Here is a 20,428-nt window from a genome sequence, read left to right as displayed (position 1 = left end):
TAAAAAGGTAGTCGAAAGGCTCATCAAAATGGGTGTTGTGGAATTCGATGATGCACCTGGTGTAGGAAATCCGTTACCCAACCATACTGATAATGGGGTAAACGAGATAGTCGAGAATATGGGGATAAGAATTAAGTTGGATGTGGCAGAAGTGAAAACCCCGATGAAGGAGGTTTTGAAGAAGATGGTGGAGAGAGGTTTAATCATGCGAGACTTTAGAAGCAAATCCCGAGAAGCAGGGAACTATTGTGAGTTCCACGGAGAGGAGGACCATGAGATTAAAACATGCAATGAATTCAGAACCCTGGTACAGGATCTAATGGACAAAAAAGAACTGGAGTTCTTTGAATTTGCTGATGAGGAAGATGTATGCACCTCGGAGGAGGGGCTGATAGAGAGGGTCTGTGAGGTCAATCACCCAGTGGTGATCATTTTACTACCGAGAATCAATGAAGCTAGAGCAAGAATGGCACTAAGAGTTGTGATTTAGAAACCCGTGGTTTTTCCTTACAAGGATAGCAAAAGGGTGCCTTGAATTATTACTGTAATGTGACATCATTAGAAGAGGGGAGCCTGGTCAGCATGCCAGATACGAAAGCTGAGCCTGTAAAAGGGAAACCTTTGATGTTTGAACAGGGGAAAGAGAGGACAAAACCATTGGTTAATGAACCGGTAACTGAGGATGAAGTTAAAGAATTTTTGAAGTTCCTAAAACACAGTGAGTATAGTGTTGTGAAACAGTTGCACACGCAGCCAGACTAACTCTGCTCCAAAATTTGGAGGTACACCGTAATGCGTTGATGAAGGTGTTGAATGAAACCTATGTCGCTAAAGACATTTCGGTGAACAAGCTAGACCGTCTTGTCAGCAACATAAGCGTCAATAATTTCATCTCTTTCTGTGACGACAAGATACCACCTAGAGGCATGGGATCCACCAAAGCTCTGCACATCACCACTCACTGCAAGGGGTATACATTACCAGGGGTACTAATTGATAATGGATCGACGTTGAATGTCTTACCCCTATCTATATTGAATAGGTTGCCAATAGATAGTTCTCACATGAAGACATGCCAGATAGCACTGAAAGGAAGGTAGTGGAAAGGATTAAGATGCCTCTTCTGATCGGACCAAACACATACTAGGTAGATTTCTTAGTCATGGATATCAAGCTTTCTTATAATTGCCTATTGGGGAGGCTATGGATTCACTCGGCAGGGGCAGCATCGTCATCGTTGCAGCAAAAGTTAAATTTGGTGACAGAGGGTTTGTATTTCACTGTTTTTTTCCAAATCTTCAACGATAGGACATTAAATAGTCAATTGATACCAATTTTGGGTGCTATGAGGGTGCTAACCCTTCCTCGTACATAACCGACTCCCCAACATTTTTTTCTCGAATTTCGTAGACCTAAAATTATTGTTTTAATAAATAAAAATGTTTTATTAAAATGATCAATCTCAAAGTGATCCGATTACACCTTAGAAAAGATCGGTGGCGACTCCATACCTCGTTTTAAAGTTGATCCCTATTTTTCAAATTTAAAAATGGTTTCGACAAAACCGAAACAAACACGTTAGCAGTTAAACTTGAGAAAATATTATCCACATTTATGAGTCCTTAAATGCTAAGTATAATTTTGTTTTTACCTATTTACAAGTAGCCACGAATATAGTTGGTGCCTAACAGGCGCTAGAAACGACAGGCTGTATAGTGCCCAAGACTGCAGCAAACCCAAGCAACCAGTAATGTTACTAACACCATGTTATGTTGCTCGGCAAAGCTCATGGTACAATATGGCCAACACTGCCGATCCCCACCTGTAACTACCAACACGAGAGAAATCCTCCAATAGAGGCAAATACTTTAAGTGGACCCTATTAGATGTGTTGTTCGCATAATTACCCCCTAATCAGCTACATAATATAAGCTTTAGCAGCACACATCACCTCGTGCTCAGTTGCAGTGCTCGATAACTTCTTAAAATTTTTTTTCAACCATGTCAATGTCAATCATGTGAAATTCTATTCCCCATCACTAGGGGATCGTTCAAGAAATTTGTGGCATAGTACTGAAGGTTCCAACACTTTGCTTCGAGCCATGACCACAGCACCGTCAACTCGTAACTCAAGTTGCATAGCGGCGTCTTCCAATGTGATAGTGTCCTCTCACGGCATATGAATATGTGGGTCTCCGTACACCACCGCTCAATCAAGGCGGATATTAAGTTTGCACTTAAGTCAAACCTTTGGATCAATGCGACATCCCCAAATCCTGCCAACTTTAAGTATGGTATGATCTGCTCGTCTAGATCGTACTAGGGAAAATAAAACCGCGACCTCAAAACCCGATACCTATCTTGTATGGTAAAATTTTTATAAAAATATGATAAATCTATTATCTATATAATTTAAAGAAAAATTATATATTGAAGAGTAAAATTGAAAGGTCGAGAAAGCAAAAACATTACACTTATACTATACCAACGTAGCCATTCTAAGTATTTTTATTTAAGTTAAATTAAATAAGTAATAAAATATTAATAATAGAATGAAGATTTCTCATAAAATATTAATAATAACACGTAAAAACCAAATGTGATTATTATGTTCTAATCATAGTTAAGCATTAAAACTAAAGGCAACCATAAAACTACAAAAGTACATTAAAAAAACAATAATGTCCTAAAAAACATAGGTGGTATGGGTAAATATAAAAATAAAAAAGACTTATTTTTATTGAATCGATATGTATAATAATACATCGAGTTTTACGTATAATATAAACTAGACATATTTAAACTCGAAAATTTATCTTACATGCGAGAACTTTTATAAAAAATATATATTCACTTGTTAAAGACAAATATAACTTTTTTGTACCCCACAAATGGAACCAAGCATAGTAACAATGCAAAATTAAGCAGAAATGTCGTCATATTAAAAAAATTAATATATAAATTTATAAATATGTCATAAATTAAAAAAATTATAACTAACACGTAGAGATTAATTTCATGCAAAAAAGAGTTAAAAATGGATAATAACAATCAAATAGAGATCAATTTCATGCAATCAAAACACGTTGAGCAAAGTAACTCTTAGCAAGAAAAAACGAGAAGCTAAAACGATTTTTTTATTTAATTTATAATTAATTTTACTGCTTTGTTGATACTCGATGAAGTGTAATCCGTATTTACTCCGTAAGATATTTTAATATCTGCATAATTTTAAAAAAATATCATAAATTAAATATAATTAATTATTATATTACAATAACTATAAAATATAAAAATACAAAATAAAAACTATAAATAACTTACCTTTTTTTTCTCTTTTCTTCCTTCATTGTGCAAATATTAGATGGGGAGACCAAAGCCACATTCTTAAATAAAACGTGCATCTTCTTCTTTTTCTTTTTAAAAGATAACAATTAGGCTAATTACTGATCACATTGTTGATGTCATTGACACAATGTGACCAGTTATAATATTTTTAATTATTTAATATAAATTTTTACTTTTAATATATATATTTTTAAAAAGTCATTTTTATTAAATAAATCTTTTTTAATCAATTAAATTTTCACTTTTAAAATAAAATATTATTTTTAAAATTTTAAATAGAATTTTAAAAAAGTTTGAATATCTTTAAAAATAATTAAATAAATCATAATTAAATAAATATATATTTAAAAATTTTAAAATATACATTTAAAATATTATAAAACAAATAATAAAATTGAAATGTCATATGTTTAAAAATAATTATTTTAAATGTTTTATATTATTAAAAATATATTTAAAATTTTAAAAATTATATTTAAAAAATATTATAAAATATTTAAAATTTAAATTTAAATTTTATAAAACCAATAATAAACAAACAAATAAATAAATAAATGACAAATAAAAAACTTAAAAAGTAAATAAATAAAAAAACTTAAAAGGAAAAACAAAAAAAAATGAAAAAGGACAAAGAATAAAAAAAAAAATAACGTGAATGAAAAAAATTAAAAAATTTAACTTGAATGAAAAAAAAATAAAAAATTTACCTGTTTCAATAGGCAAATAGGCAAACAGGCCACTCTCTTAGAATTTAGTAGTGCCAATTTATTTGGCTTTATTAGAAAAAGGTAAAGTTGCTTAAATCTCCCCATATTTTCAAATATCACAATATTTTTCTAGTATTTATATAAGTGGCGTCATTTTACATAGCTTCACCAAAAAATTAATTTTTAATACAGATTGTTGATGTGGCATGTTTGTGGCGCCAAACATTGTGGCTCCACTAACTTTTACTGTAAGTTTTGAGTTATTTTCATATTTTATTAAAAAAAATAGATCATTTAAGTAATCAATTATTTTTTTAAATTACTTTTATAAAAAAACACCCCATATTATTATATACAACAATTGTCACTAATTTTTGGTCAAAATAAAAGAAAAACAATTGTCACTAATTTTTGGTCAAAATAAAAGAAAAAACAATTGTCACTAATTTTATATTCTTGGAAGATGTACGAATCTTTACCATACAAATACTTTTCATTAAAAGTTATGCATAAATATATTCTATACCTTATAGCGACCCTATGCTTAGTAAGATTACATGAGTTCTACTAAGGGCGGAAGTAAAGTTTGAATATACATGATTTATCAAGTTGGTAATTTAAATTTTCTAATTTAAAATTCAAATGACTTTTAATTTGGTTAACTATTTTTTATTCCGTTTTCATCAGAATATTTATTGTTTCACAAACTATCGTTTGACATAACTTTAAACAGGTTTTCTTCATTTCCTTCACTTTGGCTGAAACTTACCATAAGATTATCCAGCTATTTTTGTTTCGTTTTTACACTTCTAACAAGTTAGAAAGCGCCTCCTAATTATTTTCTATTCAAAAATACACATTTCACCTAATTTTATAAATTTCTATCAATATCCTTGGATGAAAACTTTTAATACACTTGATAAAATAAAAACTATTGGTTAGTATCGTAAACCAAGCTTTAAAGATTCAAAATTTATGAAGAAATTGAAGAAAAACATATATTATACTTGAAATTTGGAGGTAAATTTATAGATTTTTTTTTCTTTTAGGCACCAATATGAAGAAGAAAGACGATCTTTTCTTTTCTTTTTATATATATTATTATATTACTTATAAAATATTATTTTAAGTAAGATATTAAATAATTATTATTTAACAAAATATCATTCAAAAATCATCATGAGAAATTTAACTTCTTCGATAAAATTTTCTCTTTGCTTTTATCAAGAATAATTTTTTAATATTATTTTAATACTATAAAAATATTGAAGGTGCCTACTTATATTTTTAAAAGGGCTATAATATATACACAAATGAGGAAATTACAAAATCTTAAACCTTGAGGAGGATACTTATATGTTTGGGAGAGTCATAGTATATTTACAAAAGAATAAATTGAAAAAAAAAAAAAAACCTATGGGGGCATGTTCCCCGGGCCTCTACTTGGCTCCGCGGTTGGGTACTACAAACAACCTTGTATACACCTTAAAAGGAGCCAAGAAAGAATAATCAAACTTTAGGCAGAGCTACAGATGATGTAATCACATTTGCGGATATGCGTGTTGCAAAGTATAATAAAGTCATTGGCAGTGCAAAAAAAAAAGGAAGGTAAATCATTCAAACAATCTCATCCTGGTGTTTCTTAATGATTTATATAAACTTTGTTACCACGAGTACTCGTTTTCCCAAACCACTTTTTTGTTTACGTATTTACCACTAGTGTAGATAAATTTGTGAGGATAACGTCCAATGGGTTTATAGCAAATCTCATATCCCAACTCTTTGTTTTCTCAAAAGTATTGGTACTTGGCACCTTTGTCATATGCCTTATAGACATCCGAGCTCTTCCCATATACGCCGAAGTATCCGCAATCAACACTCATTTTCTAGCCCGTCTAACACTCATTCTACAGTGAATAAATTTATGATTATAGAATGTTTATATCATCTGGATTTTTGTTTCCTCAAAGTAATCGTCCTATGCTTATATATTATTCACTCTTGACTCCGAATAACATAAACCAATGGTTGATGTTGAAAATGGTATCTGTGTTTTGGTCGGTAGGATTTGTTGATGCAGCAGATTTCATGATGATGAGATTCAAATTTATTGTGGTGACAAACAAGAAATAAAGGGTACGGGAAATCTACGCCGGTTCTTGTGAAGATCCTTGCGGATGGTGTCTACTACAATGAGGTCGCCATTCGTAGGTTTGCTTAGCGTATGGACAATGGCTCATTTAGTGATCCGCGTCTGCCAATTAAAGAGATGTATTAATCATGCAGGAAATTAATTTTAGAGATCACTGATTTTTCAATTATCAGATACTGAGTTCCCTTCATTTCTGCAACCGCACTGATGATAATAAATGTTTGTTTATATTGCTTCAACTCTTCATTGTGTTTTTTTAAATCAATGTTTGACATCTATGCCTAACGCATATCTAAACATGAAATGAGATATAATACTCCAAAAATCTTCTTATACACGAAAAATAATCAACATGTAATCCTACAGCAGCGAACTTCATTTTGTAGGTATTCATTTTTCTCCAATTAAAAAATGTCTGTTAATGCGATTTGAATGGAATTTTGTGCCTTTCAAGAAGAAGAGAAATGAATTGCCAGCCTTTACAATTAACGAAGAATCACTTTAGAATCCTGAACAAGAAGGGATATATATATATATATATATATTCCATTACTAACCCAATACACCACAGGAGACGTGAAAATTATGGTTCTGTTCAAATGTTTTAACACCAGCTCAAAATTTAAAGCTCTGTATTATGCACATCTATACACAGATGTCATTGCCGGTGTCCTTCTGGCAATGGAACCACCTTGTGAAAAGGTACCGTCCTCTGTGGCAAGGCTCCGTCTTCTTCATCATCATCAAACTCTAGTAAATACCTATACAAGGAAGTCAAATGTTCGAGTATTTCAGTAACACAAATAACCAGCAATTTATATACAACTTAGGACTCCAAAAGGGAACTTTCATGCTCTGCTACTCTAGTTTCGGAAGATTAACAAAACGAGTAAAAATGCAACAGGCCAAATCTGCTATAATAGGGCCACAATGAAGGATGTTACTTACTCATCTGATTTCCTCTGGAAAGATACAGAATGGTCGATTGCACCCCAAAGATATGCACGAGGAGTTTCGTAGTCAGTTCAACATATATAAGAAAATAACGATGATATTTTAGCAAATTGACTAAGGAATAAGAACTCGAACAAGTTATCTGAATTGAAATATGGTTATTAATGACAGTGATCGCCAGGATACTCACCTTTCGAGGAGTACTGATGACAGTTGCCTTATAGAGTGCAGTTGTTCCTGGGTAAACGGCCAAAACATTTCTTCCAGCAGGAAATTCTTGAGTGCTCAAAGGATCATTCCTCTTGGGGAAAGGTATAATGCAAGAAGAAGGCAGCTTGTACTTCCTGTAGTTTTGATAGGAAAAAGTCAAATTCGACAAATAAAACATGATAAGAGTTCCTTCATGAACAAGCATAATATAGAAAAATATTTCAATGTAACTTAGAAAAAATGAAAGAATAAAAACTTATAACTTAGAAAAACTGAAAGAATAAAAACTTACTTTTGGCCACTACCCTCTTCATCGTCACCTGGTTCCTCATCAAGTACTTCAAATCTGCATTTGAAGATACAACTTAAAAACAAAGAAGAGTTTTAATGGAACCTTGACACGAGCCAAAAATGAAATGTCAGGTCGTGCTTACTCTTTTGTTTTCTCATCAAAATTTATCACTTTTACAACAAACCACTCATCCTTCTCAGCATCTGAGGTGACTCTTGCGGCCACCTGAGAAAAAGAACACATTTCAATCTCTTTAGTTCATAAGTATATGAAAGAGTACACTCTGTTATCTGGTATGCTATAAGAGTTAAGATCAAATAGAGTAAATTAGGTCTATCAACAAACATCAACAATTGATTGTGATATATCTATACGAACAACAATTTTGTTTTTCTATTTGCTACATTGTCTACAAGCTTGCCTGTTCATCTTTGAGACTAACACAAGCCTCGATATATCTCCACATAGAAGGAGAAAGACGAGATATATCTGAGTCACACTTCATCCTTTTTCTTTTCTGATCATTACCATCTGCAATTTGTTTACAGTCAGCTATGCAAATAGGAAGCTTCAATACTCTCATACTAGTATCTAGAATCTACACATGTAAACAATTTTCTGTTTTGGAATAGATTGTGAAATGTTCTCAATTGGGACAAAAATTGCTAAGAAATTATATGATTTTAACTATCATAATAAAATTAGGAATCCATTGTCATATCAACTCAACAACTTTCCTCTCATTAGCCAAAGCAATTCCATGATTCATTAAACCGCTCATAGGTTGCACTTTTAGAAAGGGAGACAGAGAGAGAGAGAGACAGGATAAGATGGAGAAAATAAAATTGCAGAAAACTACAGCATTATCTGAACATTTTCTTTGATTATCATTTAGAAAAAAAAACTAACACTTCCACAGTTAAGGCAAAGAGATGACTTAACTCTTTGCTTTATAATAATCTAATTCGTAAATACCGGGCAAAGAGAGAACTCAATATAGAGGTTAAAGCAATGGAAATGTCTCATGTAGACATAGTTGGTAGCACACACCCATCTTTATTCGTTGTTGTCCGGGAAGTCCAGATGGCAGGAAAGTGTCAAGTTGACTTAGTAACAAGTTGGAAATACTGTATCATGCCAAAAAATAGGATTGGTCAAAACAATGGAATACAACACTGAAAATCATAAAAGGTCTACAACTGAAACCAGAAAGTTCATTTCTACACTAGCCCCGAACTTCTATATAGAAAAGGTTTTGACATTTGTACCCAGATTCACCATAAAATGGGGGAGGAAAAAGGGCAAACAAAATGGTAAAAGGTTATATCAGAGATAACAAACATACGTTACTTCTCTCTCTGAAAGATCTTTAGCTTGAATATATTTAGCTTTTAGCCTTGCCAACGAAGAATCACCAGGTTTCTCAACTACCTCAGGAGCTGCATCAATATACATAAGTTTAGAAAGAACAAGGCCAAGTAAAGTAACAGAAAACAATATATATGTACATATTCTCAAGTTTTCGCCAAGTTTTTTACCCATTAAATATGCAGTAAATCAATTTGATGCAAGATGACACTCCAGACATTGATTAGATAATGTGTATATAGATTTCAGAGTTCCTTCTCTGATACTTCTACAAGATTCCAGGTATGCACATCCAAGAAGCTGCTAAGCAAACTTAAATGCTATTGAATTAACAACAAAAATTTTCGTTTTCCCTCTTGTTTCTATTTCGTGCAATCAGTTCTTAATTTGTAAAAATATTCATCTTTCATGCAAACGTTCGAAACATTTCGGAAAACAGATGTCAGCATGCCATGAGCAGCCATTTCAGCTAAACAGCATCATTTTGTACCCTAAAGGCAAAAACTTTACACAAAAATTACATGAAACAGATACTCCACTTAGCTCTAAACCTCAATTCAGATCACATGCACTTAGCAGAACTTAAATTCTTTCTCAAAAACAAATGTAGCTAAGTATTATTTTTGGAAACAATGTAGCTAAGTTTTAGCAAATTACTCTTTGAACTCACTTTCTCCTAAAGGAATCACAACTCAAAACAATCACCAATAATGCATAACAAATATAAATTTCTTATCAAATACAAATCCATCATCAACAAAACTTGAGCTCTTTTAAACCAAACCCACCTCAAAAAAGAACTTTTGTTAATTACAAGAAAAATAAAACAGAGACACCCACAAAAAAATTACCATATTTTAATAATCTAAAACAAACCCACATCATAAAATTGAAGCTAAAACGAAAAAAAGGATAAGAAAATTTACTAGCTTGAAGCTTCTTGTGAAGCTTGTTGATTTCGACAAGCACCTCTTCTTGCTCTTTCCTTAACCGATCGAGTTCCCTTGAGTTTTCCAAGATTGAAGCAATGTCCGGCGACGACATCGTATCTGTTCCCTGTCTTGGTCGGAAATACAATGTTGTCCGTTTTACAGGATAACTTCAAGCTATAATTTTTCGCACCAATTAATCTTAACTTCGATCAAAAGTTCAATTTTTGTTGAATTAAAAAGTAATACTTTTCATGATTACAATTATAAATTATAACAGTAATTATAGATAGTAAATCTTTTCTTAAATTCTTTTACCCCGGGGAAAAAAATTAATCGGTGGATCATTTTGATTTTTGAGTTTCTATTTAATTTCTGTTTTGCTTGCACACATGTATCAAAAAATGAAATTCAAACTTTGCCACATGCGAGACTCAAATGCCACAACTCCCTTGTTTTTCTGTGGGCTCCCTTTGAAATTAATAAGTTTGGACTTAATATTGGAAAATAAAAATTTTATAGCCCAAATTGAAAAAATAAAAATTATTGTAGGCCCAAATACGATCTGTATTATTGATAAAAACGAAGGAAAAAAAATATTTTTTTCTTTTATTTTACGATTTGCGGCAACTATTTTAATATTATCTTTTAGGAATTTATATCATGTAAAACAACTTTTTATTTAATGCATTAAAATGTGAATAAATTATTAAGAGGATAACAGCCTGAAACATTCCAAATCCATAATAATATTGTAAATTACATTGAATAATATTAGCTTGGGTTTTATAAATTTATTGGAGCATCTTTTTTCTTTGGGTTTTATAAATTATTAGACGTGGAATGATCTGTTTGAAAAATTGAAAGCTTTGGTTAAAAAGTTTGAGGATAAAATTGATAGAATTTGTAAATATGAAAGGTTAAATTAATTTAATTGTTTAGAAATATGATCGAATTGATTGGGTATATAAGTATTGAGGACTAAATGTGTTATTATACCAATTAAAATAAGACTTTTCATTATCAATTTAACCATGGATGACCAAAACAAAGACAAATTCAAACATTAATACTAAAATTGAAAATTTTTAAAGTTGAACTACCAAAATAGGAAAACCGGTATAATTAAGTTACCATTTGTAGAAACTGCCTGAGTAATCACAAAGTGGGAATTAAACAATTACAAAACATTTTAGAGACCCACATATGAACATATAATTGTACATGATGAATCTCTTATCTAGATACTTAAGACCTAGAACTTCCGTCATCTTAATTATTAATTTAGCCTATGATATAATAAAAGATATTAAAATAACATCAAATTTGAATTTCAGTCCCTGAATACACTACCCTCTTTTTATGAAAGAAATCTCATCTTAGTTCCTTTTATTTCTTGATGCAAATTATAAATAACAACCTTAAATTCTTCATTGTCACATGAATTCCCCTAAAAAAAAAAACCCTAAACTTGAAGAAAGCGTCAATTTTAGGTAATGTTTTAATAAGAAGTCAATGGAACATCCTCTTCTGCTTCAATGTTGTTAACATGGAAGAAAAAGAAATGATTAAAATTCTGAAAAGATTTCAATAGTGAACTGCCTAAGAGACAAAACAGAGTTTAATATTGGGTTCCATATGGCAAAAAATGCTTTTGAGGATATCAGTGAAAGGGTCCCACTCTTGGGGGAACTTAAATGACTAGCCAAAAAACCTTGACTGGGACATATAATGAAGCTATTAAAGGAGTCCTAATAATGGCAAACACACACAAGTATTAACCCCTAATCAAAGAGAAACGGTGAAAAATGGGAATTCCTTTTTACATCATCAATTATGTGAGCAGGAAGAAAGATAACAGAACTTGACAGGGTTTTTAACAACGAAGCCTTCATCAGTTACTATACTACGTTTTTAAAGACTGAAAAAAAAAGGGGGGTAGCTGCTATCCTTGGGACCAGTTCTTTTCTGGCTGCTGATTGGGTTTTGGCTGCCAAATTTGTTTGGCTTCAAGGTTCAAAAACTTTCACGATCTCTCTCTTTCAAGGAAAATCCAGATTGAAAATCCCCGTTGTGGTTCAAGTATGTCCCCTTTTTCTTTTTTTTTCCTCTTGGATAGGAATGAGCTTTTCTTTGTGTTCTTTGAATGTTCAATTCCATGGTTGTCTTTTTGGTTTTTTCTCTTTTTTGTTTCATTAATAGCTGTGATTAAAGCTCGACTAAGGTTGTTGGCTTGAAATGGCGCTAAGCTATTCCAAGACAGGAACTTTTTCTCTTTTTTTTTTCATGGTAAAAGGGGATGTTGGGAAATATTTTTAGCTTGGGATTTCATGCTAATGGAAACCTTGATATATTTTCAGGTGTATTTGGTTAGGAAGAATATCTGATTTTACTTGGTTCATTTGATTTCAGCTGCCTTTTCTTTTCTTTTCCTGCTGTTCTAATTTGTGGGTACGTTTACAAAGAAAATTTTCAAGCTTGTTTTAGCTGAATTTAGATGCTGGAACTTGGAAGATCAGTCTTGAAAGCTTCGCACTGGTTCATAAAAAAAAATTGTTCTTTTTTCAACTTAATTAGCATATCCTTAGATCTCATGTTTGTATGCTGTGGCTGAATCATAACTTAATTGGCAGAAACACCTTTCCTTCAAAGGAAATCTAGAGTTGAAATCTTTTTTTCTCAGCCAACTTTGTATTTTATATATCTGTGTGTATGTACTAGAAAGACAGTTCTTTTTCTGTTGATCTGTATTTCAAATGGTAAAATAGAGCTCAGGATTTAACAGCCAAACTCTTACTGCTAAAGTCAAGTAAATAGGTGAAATTAATGCATGAAGAATAAAGAATTTCGATAGCTAAAGTGTGATTAGCTGAGATGAATCTATCACCAACAGGAATAGATTCAAACTAATGTTCTGTTTTTGTGCTATGTAATTAACAGTAATTTTTAGTAAACTTTATTCTGCATTGGTTTATCATGTCCTGCAGGTTATCATTTGAACTTCAAACTTGATGACAGCATCTGGTGCAGTTATCTTTGTAAAACTAGAATAAGATCTTGAGCATAATGGGAGTTCCCCTACGGAGGTATCACCTTTCATACTATACTTTTACGGGAAACTGTTCATTGACATTTTTACTGCTTTACAAGGTTCGGTAACACCAGAAGTGGTATTAATATGAGTTACATTCACCTCTGTTGGGCTGCAGCAGCAATTTAAGGATACCAAATGAGACAATGAGGCTTATTATAATGGCTTTTGCTGGAGTTATATTTGGCTTTTTTTTAGGAGTATCTTTTCCAACTGTTTCATTGACTAAGGTACTACGGCCACTCGCACTATCTCATACATATGCAGCTGTTATATGTTTTGTTTTGTTTCCATTTTTCCCCCTTTCACAAACTCTTTAACATGGAATAATGAGTTCATTTCGGTATGTTTAAATTTTGGTAGATGCATCTCCCGTCGAGCCTATTCCCTTCCATTGATCTTACATATATTGAGGACAAATATTCCGGCCTTTCAACCCAAGCACTATTTAATGCTTTGAACACTATCAAAGCTAATAAGGTCGACTCAATGTCATCTTCTGGCTACACCGAGACCAAGGTAAATCCCCTTTATTTTGGTTATATATGCAGCATTGCAATTCAGGAACTTGGACTGTAGGCTGCTTCTTGTCTTGAAATTATAAAAATTTTAACCATGAAATCTAATAGAAGCTCCTCAAGTAGGGGGTATTTTATGGCCTAATCTGCTATGATGTTTGCTAATGTCAGCTTGGAAGCTTAGAATGTTTCTAATGAATTGCATGTACAACTTCTTGGTTCTGGTTTGATGATTATGTCATATCAAGGAAATTTCATGTGTTGGTTAGAATCGTTTTGTGAACTAAAGAAACAAAAGTTAATCGTTTTATAAGATTTTGCCCGGGTATGGATGCACACGCTTTTTAACTGTTGTTAATTTAGGCCGGACAAACATTGTGAATCTCCTTTACTCCTTGCCTTGTATAGTACTTTGTGTGCATCAACCTCTGATGGTGTCTCACTGTTATTCATACATTATGTGATTGGCGATAGAGCTGAAAATCCACTTGGATTAGATTCTCCTTTTCAGGTTAATATGTGCCTGTTTTCTGTGGTTGGTGTAACAATTTTCAAGGAAAATCAATAAGCATTAACACTTTCAGGTTTTAGCATGAGTACTAACTCTTAATCCTTAATTACGGCAGATCTGGATTCCAACAAATCCACGGGGTGCTGAAAGACTTCCCCCTGGTATAGTTGCACCTGAGTCCGATTTATTCCTTCGTCGACTATGGGGTCTGCCAAGTGAGGTATGCATCATCTGCTTCACATTGACTCCTTTTTTTATGTTTTGTCATCCTAGTTTGGTTCATGTCAAAGAACTCAAACTGGTTGCCGTCTAAGGTATGGAAGAATTCTATTAAAGCTAAATTTGTGTTACCGCATTCTCAACTCTTGTAACCTGATGAAGTTGAATAAGGCAATGATCATTTTTCTCTGATTTAATCCGGGTTGATGGGTCATATTTGCAGGACTTAACCATCAAGCCAAAGTACCTTGTAACTTTTACCGTTGGTTATAATCAGAAAAACAACATTGATGCAGCTGTGAAAAAGGTCTGTCCTCCCTCACTGCATGCACACATACACATATATATTCTCTGGCATGTTTATACTCTCTTATCTAAAACCAATATTTTACAGTTCTCGGAGAACTTCACTATTTTGTTGTTTCATTACGATGGCCTAACCAGTGAATGGGATGAGTTTGAGTGGTCAAAGCGAGCAATTCACGTGAGTGTTCAAAAGCAGGCTAAATGGTTAGCAACCGACTCCTTTATCTTTATAAATCTTATCTTAGTGTAGTTGGTTGTATGGGATTTTCCCAAGCTCCAGTTGTGTTTGTATATGAACTCCTTAAGTTTTCATATAGGTGGTATGCGAAGCGCTTTTTGCACCCTGATATTGTTGCACCCTATGAGTACATCTTCATGTGGGACGAGGATCTTGGAGTGGAGAACTTCAATGCGGAGGAGTAAGTCCATAAGTTGACTATATTGCTTCAAGTGAAAGTCCGTTTGCATAAAGCTAAAATTGAACCCCTTCCATTCTCAGATACATAAAACTTGTCAAAAAACATGGTTTAGAAATATCCCAGCCAGGTTTAGATGCAAATAGTGCTGGGCTGACATGGGCAATGACAAGGAAGAGAAATGACACCGAAGTTCACAAGTAAGAGCATTTTACATTAACAGCTTGATTGCAGTTTACATATTCCTAATTGGTAACTCCGCGTAGGTTGGAGTGTGTTCTTTGTTAGAAAGGTAGTTTCATCTTTGGCATTTGCTTTTGCTCCTATAGGGATACTGATGAGAGACCTGGCTGGTGTAACGATCCGCATTTGCCTCCATGTGCAGCGTATGAAACATAATTAACCCCCTTTGTTAAAATGATTAAACATATTGTTGCTTATTTCTTGAATCGTAGCTAATCACTCTTGCATACTGGATGCTTAGGTTTGTGGAGATCATGGCTACAGTGTTCTCTCGGGAAGCATGGCGATGTGTTTGGCATATGATTCAAGTAAGCAATGAGCTTATGGTTTTGGATGTTGCCAATTCGCTGTCATTACCTTTTTATAATATAGTTTCTCTTTTGAAACGCAGAACGACTTGGTTCACGGATGGGGTCTAGATTTCTCTCTTAGGAAGTGTGTCGAGGTCAGAGTCTTAGAGACCGTCTTTATTCCTCCTACATTAGTTAGCTTTCTCCATTCTTACAATCCTATGTTGATTTGGCAATTTTGTCCTTGAGCAGCCTCCTCACGAGAAAATCGGGGTTGTAGATGCTCAGTGGATTGTACATCAAAGTGTACCTTCTCTTGGGAACCAGGTAATCATTGACCATTGATATTACCATATTCATATGCACAGTATATCATTCACTTCTGTTTTCTTCTTTTTTCTCACAGGGAGAAGCAGAGGGTGGAAGGGCTCCATGGGAAGGGGTATGAACTACATTTTCCTCTCTCACTCAATTTTATATATGTATGTGTTTGATGAGAGTTGGGTTAATGGCAGGTGAGGCAAAGGTGTAGGAAAGAATGGACAATGTTCCAGGATCGGATGACTACTGCAGAGAAAGCATATTATGCATCACTGGGAATTACTGATCCTTACAATTTAACAGCTAATTAATTAATGGATATTATATAGTTTTTTTTTTTTACAATAGCATTAGAGTTGTACAAGTCAGTCACTTCTATATGTGACCTAGTAAACTTTGATTTTTGGATACAAGAAAAGGCGACTTTGATCCTATCAGAGTACATGCACAAGTGTTGTCTATATCATATATATTAAAAGTAATTGTCGGAACTAACTCAACTAAATCCCACTCAGATTTATGAAGTTTCTTATTTGTTTCTTCTCCTGATGCAAATCAATCCATACCAAAAGTTGCAGTATGAACAAATGGCGAAGGTGTTGATTGAGGCTTAAGCTCAGAAAGGCATTGGTGGCACCTTAGCCCGCATTATCAACATAAGTAAACGATTAACAACTATATAAACTTGTAAATGCTTTAGATCGTTAAGCATTCATGTGAGACAGTCGTCTCTGCCCTGTACAACTTGGAAAATTTGCCTTCAAAAGAATAAAACTAGTAGCCAAAAAGAAATTAATGTTAACAATTATTGCAGTTTTAATCGTTACAAACAAATATGGGGGAGAAAGATTTGAAGATTGGAGCTGATTGATCATCAATGTTAGGACTCTTGAAACAACGGAGATGCAGCTAGAAATAACCTTTAGTGATTGCTTCTTCTAGTTCCTTGAACTCCCATGCATCCTCCGCTGGATATTCCCCTACAATGAGGAAAAGACATGATCTCTTAACCAACTATTGCACCTCAAAACAAAAATCCACTAAAAAATTGCTTTATTCCCTTCTAATCTGACAAAAAACAAATGCATCTCGTGTTTTGTTTCTTCATTTAGCATTATACCTAACTTTGACATAAAGACCGTCTTTAGACTAGGACCATTTCAACTACAACAACGATAAAATCAAGGGGTTCAAAATTGTGTAGGATCTGGTATGGAACCATACACAGTCTTTGTGGTGATTGCACAGAATTGTAGGATTGTTGTAAAAGAAATGTGCCAGGGCACCTCGCAGAGAAACAGAAACAAAGAAAGAAATGATAAATTTATATAGCAGTTGTTCTCTTTTCCTTCACTATCTTCTTTTTTATATTGTGAAATCATCAAGATCTATTTGATCAGAGCACCAATCTATTAACATAATGATGGGATCTTACCAATTGAATCTCTTCGCAGAGCCGTCAAATGAGCACAACTGAAACAGCCAAGGAAATAAGAGAAATATTAACTCAAATGTTGAAGCGATGAAGCTGAGTACTTATTCTAGAATCCAGAAACTATTATCATCATGAATGAGCTAAATAAAATTCAGGGTCAGGCCTAAACACAAGGCATAAAACTTTTGATGATCAAATTATTAGAAAATGATTACCTGCCCAAAGCCTTCCCAAAATCTGCACATAATGATCGGATATATGTTCCTTTTGAACATGTGACTCGGAAAATCAAGTTCTGTCTGCAAAGACATCAGAAATATTAAAATCAAGATTGAGTTATGTTGTATTAAGATGACCGAACCAGTTCTTTTTGAGGTAAAAATAAGAAGAAGAAGAAGAAGAAATAGGCACCTGTCTTCTAAGCTACGCTCAATGTCAAAGTGGAAAATTGAAATTCGTCTGGGTGAAAGTTCAACGGTCTCCCCTTTTCTTGCTTTTTCATACATCCTTTCACCACCAACCTATTCACAATATTGACAATTTTTTTTATTACTCAGTAAATTCCCAAGTTCGCGAGAATCTGAGATGAAACCAGTAAGGTACACTCTACACCGCATATAAGGAAGAAGGAATAGAAGTTTATACATTTAGCACTCCAAACACATACAACTGTATCAGAGTTTTATTAATACCTCTGTCCCCAAAGCAGGTGAAAAGTATTTCTATACAAAGTTCGGAAAAATAATTCTAAATCCCCTAAAGCATTTTTCTACCTTACCTTGATGGCAGAGAACATTGGAGGAACTTGCCATATCTCTCCGCAGAAGGATGCAGCAGCTTTTTTTATGTCCTCGTCTTTGATATGCTCCCAAGGCTCACGTTGAATAACCTATATAAGATCAAATTGACTCTTCAAAATATAGCAGGTTTAATGTCCCAGAACTAAATAAATACATGCTGAGCTCTTCTAGACTTGTCACTAGAGAAACATTAAACAGCACATAACAGTATAGTGGAGTGAATATATATAATCTGGACAAAGAACAGCAGATCCTATTCAGACTGACTGATGAATGATATACACACCGGTGAATCAGCATCCCAAGTTGAAGTAGCCTCCCCTAATCGGAAAACTCCGATGTATCCCTTTACCATTCCTTGGTATCTGCAATTGAAATATTCAAACCCCCTCAGATAAATTCATTTGGTGCATGTAAGAGAAAGAAAATCTACAGTTTCAAGCCAAAAAGCCAGGAAAGTAAGGGTATGGAGTCTGGATTTGGACATTGAAAGAAAGAGCTAGTCTTTACAATTCAGACATGAAATCAGATCAAACATACCTCTCTACCAACTTAGTGGCTTTACCAACACATACAATCAATAGACCAGTTGCCATAGGATCAAGTGTTCCAGCGTGCCCTACCTGTAATAAGTACAGTCCAAAAAGTTAAAACTATATATGAAAATAAGTAATAAGTTATCCAATAATCAAGATGTAAAAACGCAAAACACTACCTTTTTCACTTTGACTAAGCGGCGCAGCTTGCCACAAACGGTAAATGAGGTCCATCCTGTTTTGCAATATAATAGTGTTATCATTTGATACAAGTCAATATCATAATTCCGAAAGTTCTTTTGCATTTATCTTCTGAGGATTTTCAATATTCGTATATCAGCAAGTCAAAGAATTAGATAAAGAGTCCTAACAATTAATAGTGCGGCCAAACAAATTTGATTCACACCCTCTCCGAATTAGAAACAGGAAGTAGAAGAGTCCCTATATTAAAGCCAAAAGCAAGCAGTAAAAACGAACCTTCCACCTTGTCCTAGGCGTTGGCTAACATCAGACTGTAAGCTACATAATACCAAATAAGGAAGCATGCCTACTTCACTAGGAACAAAGGCTCACAAATCATTAAATGCACAAAAACACTAACGAAATGCAACCCTTTCAAGAGTAAAAGACCTCCACTCTTTGATAGATAAATTACAGATTTAAGGAAATCAAAATAAGACGCTGATCAAGATATAGCATTCAAAAGTATACTCTTAGCTTACCTTTGGGCTTATTCACCAAAATTACCGTCCCATATGGACCATCCCATCTCGGGGGGAGCCCAGTACTCCTACTAACAAGGTAAGGCTCCCCATCGTCGGTTTCTTTATTGGGAACTTTCTTCAAACACTTGAAAAACTCCTCCACCTTCTTCTCAATAACCTTCTCCTTCACATCCTCACCTGAATTTTCTTCTTCCTCAAAAAAAACCAACCCTTTATCCTCCACCTTATTATTCTTATTATTATTATCATCAGTCTTTTTACTTTTTCCCTTAATTTTGATTTTCTCATTTGATTCTCCAGGCTCAAGAAAAGCTTTATCAAAACACTGGTCAGGAAAAAACTTCTTTTCCAATTGATAAACCATTTTATAATGTTTATCCTTTTCCCAAGGATAGGCAAATGTATCATAAAAGTAGAGCTCTTCTTCCCTCTCATGTAGCCTATCAAATTCCACAACTTTAGGCTTCAATTCAACAAACCCATCTTCATTTTTCCCCTTATCATCATCCTCAGAATCTGAACCATACATTCTTTTCCTTCTCTTTTTATAATATTTCCTCTTAGACTTATCCATTTCTTCTTCTGAAGTCAGTTTCTTTTGTACCCATGAATCAAAACCCAATTCTTTTTCTGGGTCCTCTTCCTCAGGTGAGTTGGGAGAGTCTGGTTTACTGAGTCGGCGGCGAGTTGGGGTAGGTTGGGACTGAGTCGGGGTGTTGATGATCATGTCATATTGAAGAGGGTAAGGAGTCGATGTTGTGGAGAAGAAAAATGAAGAAAATGGCTGCTTTGAAAAGATCAATTTGTTGGTGAAAATACAGGATTTTGATGATAAGAGACGACTAGACCCAGTTGCTGTAAAGAAATATAGGATCTTTGGACGTAGCAAATGAAGCGACATTTGTAGCTATAGGAGGGGAAATCTTGCCTACACTGAAGTTTCAAGCTTTGAGAGTAGAAGGTTTACAGCAGCGATTCTTTCTTTTTAATTAAAGATTCAGGCGTTCAGCAGAGCCCTTGTCGAAGCACTGAAATTCAAAGATTTAATAGGATTTTG

The 20,428-nt window shown here is 33.7% G+C and overlaps 3 protein-coding genes and 1 long non-coding RNA gene across 8 annotated transcripts; 2 read left to right on the top strand and 2 right to left on the bottom strand.

Annotated features, from left to right (window-relative positions):
* The first annotated feature begins 5,479 nt into the window (after positions 1-5,479).
* On the top strand, positions 5,480-6,446 carry LOC128291753 (uncharacterized). The gene is made up of 2 exons (XR_008281594.1): positions 5,480-5,663; positions 6,121-6,446. It is a non-coding gene; the product is annotated as an uncharacterized LOC128291753 (long non-coding RNA).
* Positions 6,447-6,707: 261 nt separating this feature from the next.
* On the bottom strand, positions 6,708-10,391 carry LOC108460158 (SAGA-associated factor 29 homolog A-like). Its single transcript, XM_017759527.2, has 9 exons — positions 9,958-10,391; positions 9,009-9,102; positions 8,714-8,790; positions 8,085-8,194; positions 7,806-7,888; positions 7,664-7,717; positions 7,352-7,505; positions 7,156-7,169; positions 6,708-6,968 (listed from the first exon to the last, which is right to left on the bottom strand). The coding sequence occupies exons 1-9, from the start codon at positions 10,073-10,075 to the stop codon at positions 6,866-6,868; spliced, it is 807 nt and encodes a 268-aa protein (XP_017615016.1). The 5' UTR covers positions 10,076-10,391; the 3' UTR covers positions 6,708-6,865.
* Positions 10,392-11,698: 1,307 nt separating this feature from the next.
* Positions 11,699-16,380, top strand: LOC108460156 (uncharacterized). 5 transcript variants are annotated; one of them, XM_017759525.2, is made up of 15 exons: positions 11,699-12,042; positions 12,948-13,046; positions 13,173-13,281; positions 13,415-13,570; positions 14,196-14,300; positions 14,523-14,606; positions 14,694-14,809; positions 14,923-15,024; positions 15,105-15,221; positions 15,351-15,407; positions 15,506-15,572; positions 15,656-15,709; positions 15,807-15,881; positions 15,961-15,996; positions 16,070-16,380. In XM_017759525.2, the coding sequence occupies exons 2-15, from the start codon at positions 13,027-13,029 to the stop codon at positions 16,184-16,186; spliced, it is 1,215 nt and encodes a 404-aa protein (XP_017615014.1). In that variant the 5' UTR covers positions 11,699-12,042; positions 12,948-13,026; the 3' UTR covers positions 16,187-16,380. The 5 variants fall into 5 exon arrangements, with proteins under 5 accessions (XP_017615014.1, XP_017615012.1, XP_052882968.1 ...); XM_017759523.2 differs by having other exon boundaries at positions 11,700-12,042; positions 13,170-13,281; XM_053027008.1 differs by lacking the exon at positions 11,699-12,042 and adding an exon at positions 12,055-12,411.
* Positions 16,381-16,523: 143 nt separating this feature from the next.
* On the bottom strand, positions 16,524-20,424 carry LOC108460155 (uncharacterized). The gene is made up of 9 exons (XM_017759522.2): positions 19,369-20,424; positions 18,826-18,881; positions 18,651-18,733; positions 18,397-18,475; positions 18,089-18,199; positions 17,722-17,831; positions 17,526-17,609; positions 17,311-17,348; positions 16,524-16,855 (listed from the first exon to the last, which is right to left on the bottom strand). The coding sequence occupies exons 1-9, from the start codon at positions 20,270-20,272 to the stop codon at positions 16,785-16,787; spliced, it is 1,536 nt and encodes a 511-aa protein (XP_017615011.1). The 5' UTR covers positions 20,273-20,424; the 3' UTR covers positions 16,524-16,784.
* Between the last annotated feature and the right edge of the window lie 4 nt (positions 20,425-20,428).

The sequence above is a fragment of the Gossypium arboreum genome, chromosome 4 (genome assembly GCF_025698485.1).
Source record: "Gossypium arboreum isolate Shixiya-1 chromosome 4, ASM2569848v2, whole genome shotgun sequence".
Classification (NCBI taxonomy): Eukaryota; Viridiplantae; Streptophyta; class Magnoliopsida; order Malvales; family Malvaceae; genus Gossypium; species Gossypium arboreum.
Note: the sequence above shows the minus strand (reverse complement) of the source record. Positions and strands in the feature narration are given on the sequence as shown.

What these genes read in the sequence shown, in the direction of transcription:
- LOC108460158 (XM_017759527.2), bottom strand. Translation starts at nt 10,075, where the DNA reads ATGTCGTCGCCGGACATTGCTTCAATCTTGGAAAACTCAAGGGAACTC. An exon ending in TCACAAGAAGCTTCAAGCTA is followed by an intron (nt 9,103 to 9,957) that starts GTAAATTTTCTT and finishes ATATTGATGCAG; the next exon opens with CTCCTGAGGTAGTTGAGAAA. An exon ending in TTAGTCTCAAAGATGAACAG is followed by an intron (nt 7,889 to 8,084) that starts GCAAGCTTGTAG and finishes TCTTTTTCTCAG; the next exon opens with GTGGCCGCAAGAGTCACCTC.
- LOC108460155 (XM_017759522.2), bottom strand. Translation starts at nt 20,272, where the DNA reads ATGTCGCTTCATTTGCTACGTCCAAAGATCCTATATTTCTTTACAGCA. An exon ending in CAATGTTCTCTGCCATCAAG is followed by an intron (nt 17,832 to 18,088) that starts GTAAGGTAGAAA and finishes TATTGTGAATAG; the next exon opens with GTTGGTGGTGAAAGGATGTA. An exon ending in TTTGGGAAGGCTTTGGGCAG is followed by an intron (nt 17,349 to 17,525) that starts GTAATCATTTTC and finishes TGGCTGTTTCAG; the next exon opens with TTGTGCTCATTTGACGGCTC.
- LOC108460156 (XM_017759523.2), top strand. Translation starts at nt 13,027, where the DNA reads ATGGGAGTTCCCCTACGGAG. An exon ending in GTTCAAAAGCAGGCTAAATG is followed by an intron (nt 14,810 to 14,922) that starts GTTAGCAACCGA and finishes GTTTTCATATAG; the next exon opens with GTGGTATGCGAAGCGCTTTT. An exon ending in GAAGGGCTCCATGGGAAGGG is followed by an intron (nt 15,997 to 16,069) that starts GTATGAACTACA and finishes GGTTAATGGCAG; the next exon opens with GTGAGGCAAAGGTGTAGGAA.